The 6195-nt window shown below is 45.9% G+C and overlaps 3 protein-coding genes across 3 annotated transcripts; 2 read left to right on the plus strand and 1 right to left on the minus strand.

Moving 5' to 3' along the window:
• Positions 1-1877: 1877 nt before the first annotated feature.
• Positions 1878-2039, minus strand: SAMD00019534_078090 (hypothetical protein; the record flags this gene model as incomplete). Its single annotated transcript, XM_012896849.1, has 1 exon — positions 1878-2039. The coding sequence occupies one exon, from the start codon at positions 2037-2039 to the stop codon at positions 1878-1880; it is 162 nt and encodes a 53-aa protein (XP_012752303.1).
• Positions 2040-2557: 518 nt separating this feature from the next.
• On the plus strand, positions 2558-2743 carry SAMD00019534_078100 (hypothetical protein; the record flags this gene model as incomplete). The annotated part of the gene is made up of 1 exon (XM_012896850.1): positions 2558-2743. One exon carries the CDS (start codon positions 2558-2560, stop codon positions 2741-2743), a length of 186 nt encoding a protein of 61 aa, XP_012752304.1.
• A 2072-nt stretch (positions 2744-4815) lies between these two features.
• SAMD00019534_078110 (hypothetical protein) lies at positions 4816-5497 on the plus strand (the record flags this gene model as incomplete). Its single annotated transcript, XM_012896851.1, has 2 exons — positions 4816-5231; positions 5284-5497. 2 exons carry the CDS (start codon positions 4816-4818, stop codon positions 5495-5497), a joined length of 630 nt encoding a protein of 209 aa, XP_012752305.1.
• Positions 5498-6195: the final 698 nt, after the last annotated feature.

The following is a 6195-nucleotide window of genomic DNA, read 5'->3' on the forward strand; positions in this document are numbered from 1 at the left end:
GGATCTCCTTCCTGACCTTGCTTGGACATGTTGATCATAGAGTCCGAGAACTGTGTGGCGATGACTGGTTCCAAAAGACGGCACACTGCCGCGTAGCTGCATTAAGGAGAGAGTGCCAAAGTTCTTGGCGTATCACCCAGGGCGACACTGGACAAAGGGCAAGTCGACTGATCAATGATCCAGCACCTCAGAGCACGCATTGACCACATCTCCAGATGGCCCGACCATTTCAACATCCATGGTCACAGTTGTTGCGTATGACAGGTACATCTTGGCCACCATGACTAGAAAGCTAGATCAACAGTACCAACTCCATCGGTTAGGTGGCTACGCGTTCCATCTTCTTATGGTGCATAGTGGTGCTTCCCAGATCATCTGCTTCGTCTCAACAAAGTTAGCCACATTGCCATCGTCGTCGATGTTTCTAATTTTGAATCGCGTGCCCGCGCGGAAACGAGAGAGACGCGACACCATGATGACTTGAGGAGGTGTTCTCAGAGGTGAGCAGTCACTGTTTTGTGGATGACGTCCTCGGTGATGGGGACCACGCTGCTTGTATCTTGGTCGAGTTGGTAACTGAGATTGTCATTGATCTACTGGCTGATCCTGCGACGGCCTTTGGGAGTGATACTTGGAGAGCAATCTGGTGGACCGACTGTCCTCAGCATCATAGTACAGTTGATCTTGCCCATACTAGTTGATTGATTGGTCGGGTCATGACGACACCAAACGAGAAGACACGGACCATCACCACTCTGGGCTGGCCCAATCCATCGCATTAACTTGATCATTTGGGTGGAAGCGATTACATTACATATACAATGCAAATTGATTATATATTATAAGTACTGATGGCCGTTGAATGAATGAATGAATGAATGAATGGAGTGTTGTGTTTAGTAATAATGACCATTAAAATAAATATCTTGGGAATGTTCCCGCATTGTTTAAGTCAAAATTACACCACTTGACCAATAAAAGAAGTGAACTTCAAAGTGTGGGAGATATGAAATTTGAATTTGAAAATAGCGCCCAATCGAATCGAAATAACGGTTGAGTTCAAAATGGTGATTGGTTTGATGTGGTCCACATGTAAATGTGACACTGGTCACTGCTCATCTCATTGGCATTGCACTCACTCTCTACCACTTGTACACATACACATATATACATATACTTATGTTTATACATATACAAATACAACAATAATAAAAAACACATTGACATGTATCACTCACCACGTTGTTCTGCCTTGTTGTCTCACTACTGCTGATGAGTTACGACTGAGTTGAGTTATGATATTAATCAATGAGTGAGTACTACTACACTTCTAATAGCACCACCATCTGCTGCTTACTTACACTATCCTCTTCTTCTCTTCTCTCTTCTGCTCTGCCTTCTCATTGACCTCATGCCTTGACCCATTGTGTGGTCCTTGTCCAAGTCAGTGTTCACCACCTGTGTCTCCATCACGTCCGCTGTGCTGCCCACCTTTGTCACCATCTTGATAGACTGCCGTCGTGCTTCCACGTTGACCACAGCCATGAACCTCTGTCACCGTCGTGCTGCCACAGCACCTGGAACCTCTGTCTCCAACTTGACTGTGTCGCCGTGCTTCCACGTTGACCACAGCCATGAACCCCTGCCGCCATGCTGTTTGACCTCTGCCGCCATGCTGTCTGAGTTGACATCTGCTGCCCTGAATCCATGAACCTCTGTCTTCAACTAGACAGACGGCCGTCATGCTGCCACGTTGACCACAGACACGAAACCACGCCATTGGGACTCCGCCATGCTGACCGACGCGTGCTGTCCACAGCCCAGAACCTCTGTCTCCAACTTGACAGACGGCTAATGTGACTATGCCATGCTGACCATCACCACGCCGCCAAGTTGTCCATCTCGAGTTGTCCACAGTCCAGAACCTCTGTCTCCAACTTGACTTCCATGCTGACCACCTCCATGCTGCCAAGATGGCCACTGTCGACAACCTCTGTCTCCAACCAGACAGACAGCCGCGCTGACAAGTGCGCCGCCATCCTGCCAAGTTATCCATCTCGAGTTGTCCACAGTCCAGAACCTCTGTCTCCAACTAGACAGACTGTCACAGCCAACCGCGCCGACATGCTGCCATCATTGACTAACCGCCATCCTGCCAAGTTGACGAGTGTTTCCAACTGGAATGATCATAATCAAAGCATTAATAAACGATGAAGACAGGAGTTGTGCAAGTGTGACTTGGAAGGAGAACAACAACAATTGGAAAAGTACAACTCAATGATGTCGCCTGGGCACGGTTGCTGCCCAACGGCTTTAAAAAAAATAAAGGCAGCACTTGTGACAATGAGAAGAAACTCTCAAAGTCAACAAAGTTGCTGCCATACCTGTCTCGACGTGCCTAAAGTCTAATAGCGACAGGTGTAGTCCCCAGGCCGTGCCCACCCCTCTTACATGATGGGCCCACCCGTCCCTCTTGCATGACAGGCCGACCCATCCCTCTTGCATGATGGGCCACGGCCACCTCCTTACGGAGATGGCCAAATGGTGATGGGAGGAAATGTTAGTAGTATTCGGTCCTGGAAAGGTCCACCTCGGCTTGGCCTGGCTTGGCTCGGCGGTATGGCACTCGGTCTGGCACGGCACTGGCACGGCACTGGATGACTTGGAGGGAATAGACCTCGCAACGACAGGTCATCGTGTGAATGAATCACAACGTCTCCACTGTGTCATCTGGTTCGGGTGATGGATGTAGGACCACTGATTGGTGCGTTGGTAACTCGACTTTGATGTTGATAATATTGGTTGTTGTTGTTGTTGATGTTGGTGGTTGATTGGTTTCAATCGCCAGCCGAGAGATATTTGGGTTTTACCCATCACTCATCTGCTTGATCGACGGCAAGATATATAGATATGAATTATTATTTGAAAAGGAGAGGGACCGGAGGAGAGCAGACTGGCTCATCCACCTCATAATCTGGTGATGGTGGATATTGGTATCTGAGTTGTTGGTGGTGGCCAATGTCTGCTTGGGTGACTGGATGACTGGATGGTAATGTTGGATATAGTTGGTCTCCAGGTCTGGGTCCGAGTTCGGAAGGTTGTTGATTGATTTCATTGTCTTGGATGAAAAGGACATGGACGAGGATGGTTAGTACTTGGTTTTACAGCAGACAGGCAGACATCACTCAATCAATGAATCAATGATGTAAACATACGATTTGGTCCCATTTGATTTGGGGTGTATACTGGTTGCCTTCTGGGGTAGACAGGCAACGATCGTAATATCCTGAGACAGATACAGTGGATGAGTTGGACATTACTATTCTCCTGGTTGAGAGGAGCGTATGGGACAGTATTCGCAATGACAAATGCGACATCAAGAGGAACCCTGCGTGAGAACCTGACTCCATCTTGATCCTTTCCAAATAAAATCTTTGGTCGCCTGTTGTCGAACAGTGGTCTGATTGGTTTGACATATGGGAGTATGAGAAGTGTCGCGCCAATGTCAATGAAGACCTTGAACTTCCTGATGATCGTGCCTTTTTTGGTGGCCAGAAGCAAGGTCTTGGGAACTGTAGGGTCAAACAACAGTCTAAGGGGCTTGGCTGGTGGAAAGAGTGATTGAATATAATTAAATTGCATTGTAATAATAATAATAAAGTCGAGTTGAAGAAGGCGTAGTAGTGTTGGAAAACACTGTTTAAAGTGATATTATAGGTGTGTAGATAATAGTTTGGCAATAGCCGAAGTAGAGAGTCTATAAATAATAATAATATGATTGATTGATATTGATTGATTGATTGATGAATAATATCGTTGGTGAGTGAGAGAATCAATGTTAGTATATGAATTAGAATGATGATAGAATTATAATAACATTGTAATAATGTTATATAAGTGTACATACATGTAATAGTGTGATATGGTAATGAGTGATGTCAATGCCCACTTGTCCAAGGACATTCACCGCAATGAGAGAGTCTGTGTGAGTGGGTGGATAGAGAAACACACACACTCACACACACTTATAAACACACATTTTGAATTAAATATTTAAATATATTTAATTAACAGATTGACCATTTAACGGTCCATTTGAATTTGTATCACTCAATACCATCTCAGTGTCATCATCAATGAAGTTCACGTGATGAGTCTTGATTGAGGCTGAGTGATCGTTCAAATGGAATACTCTATGTGATTAGTGGTGTACTATGTGCTTGCTGGTGAGTGGCAAGTGAGCATTGTGATGTTGATGCGGGTACTGAGTGATTGACTGACTGGGTGAGCGAGTGTTGGTTCTGAACTCTCTCTCTTGATCGTGATTGAAACTCTGTCTTGAGACTAAATGGTTGTTCACCATCCTTGAGATTCGTCCTGTCCATGTTCAATGTCGATTAGCTGCTTCATGACATATATAGTCGAATGAACAAGTCAACGATCAAAGGAGGTGTATTACACTCCAGTGGTGATCTGATGATGATGCTCAAGTTCAATGCCACATCGATGTTCATTGAATCATTCGACAGTTGTACATATTGGACAGTCTGTTCTAATGTTGTTAACGCTGTGTGAAACAATGATTGTACCATCTAAAAAGCCATTGTCTGCCAATATCGTCTTTAGGTGGTGTTCAATGTATGTGCAGTTTGAGAGACTGTGATGCTGATCCATTGCCTTGAGGATCCACTGATGATGCGCCAACAACTTCAAGGCGACTCGCACCTGACGCACGACGTTGGTCCTGTCTAGACAATCCTTGCAGTTGGTGCGCACCGTGCCGTTCTGGGACTGGTGACCACGCGCTGGTTCGTCATGATCGAGCGAGTCCATGCAATTGCCCTTGAGCTGCTCGTTGAGGTCGTAGGCAATGTAGGTCTCGGTGTCGGCGTTCAGGATGTCGTCGTACGCACTGACAAGGTCGGCCTCGCCTGCTTCAGCTTGCTCAGGTTAATGTTTCCATACTTTAGCAGCATCTCCTTGATGTATGCTTGGAGGGCGGACGTCCTGAGCACAGAGATCTCCTTCCTGACCTTGCCAATCTTGGACATGTTGATCATAGAGTACGAGAGCTGTGGCGATGACCAGTTCCAAAAGACGGCACACTGCCGCGTAGCTGCAAGAAGGAGAGCGTGCCAAAGTTCTTGTCACATCACCCAGGGCGACATTGGACAATGTGGTACGACGGACAAGTTGTTCTATCTGGCTGTTAGGAACCTTCATAGTATACAGTATGTTAACATGACCTATACTACACTGGCATCTCACTAACAATAATACTAGACGACATACGAGTGTTCCAAAGCTGATAGAGATGCTTCCAGAACTAAAGTCACACACTGAACTGGTGGAACAGACATTGAACTTGCGTGCTCTGAGGTGCTGTATCATTGACATCTCCAGATGGCTCGACCATTTCAACATCCTGATGGTCACAGTTGCGTATGACAAGTACATCTTGGCCACCATGACTATAAAGCTTCAAGTACTTTGCTAGATCAACAGTACCAACTCCATCGGTTAGGTGGCTAACGCGTTCCATCTTCTTATGGTGCATAGTGGTGCTTCACAGATCATCTGCTTCGTCTCAACAAAGTTAGCCACATTGCCATCGTCGTCGATGTTTCTATTTTTGAAGCGCGTGCCCGCGCGGAAAGGAGAGCGACGCGACACCATGATGACTGACTTGAGGATGTGAAGGGGAGCAGGCACTGTTTTTGACCGTGGAAGACGTCCTCGGTGATGGGGACCACGCTACTTGTATCTTGGTCGAGTTGGTAACTGAGATTGTCATTGATCTACTGGCTGATCCTGCGACGGCCTTTGAGAGTGATACTTGGAGAACCATCTGGTGGACCGACTGTCCTCAGCATCATAGTACAGTTGATCTTGCCCATACTAGTTGATTGATTGGTCGGGTCATGACGACACCAAACGAGAAGACACGGACCATCACCACTCTGGGCTGGCCCAATCCATCGCATTAACTTGATCATTTGGGTGGAAGCGATTACATTACATATACAATGCAAATTGATTATATATTATAAGTACTGATGGCTGTTGAATGAATGAATAAATGAATGAATGAATGAATGGAGTGTTGTGTTAGTAATAATGATCATTAAAATAAATATCTTGGGAATGTTCCCGCACTATTTAAGGTTTAAGTCAAAATTACACCACTTGACCAAT

The sequence above is a fragment of the Acytostelium subglobosum genome, assembly GCF_000787575.1.
Source record: "Acytostelium subglobosum LB1 DNA, scaffold: scaffold16, whole genome shotgun sequence".
Taxonomy (NCBI): Eukaryota; Evosea; class Eumycetozoa; order Acytosteliales; family Acytosteliaceae; genus Acytostelium; species Acytostelium subglobosum.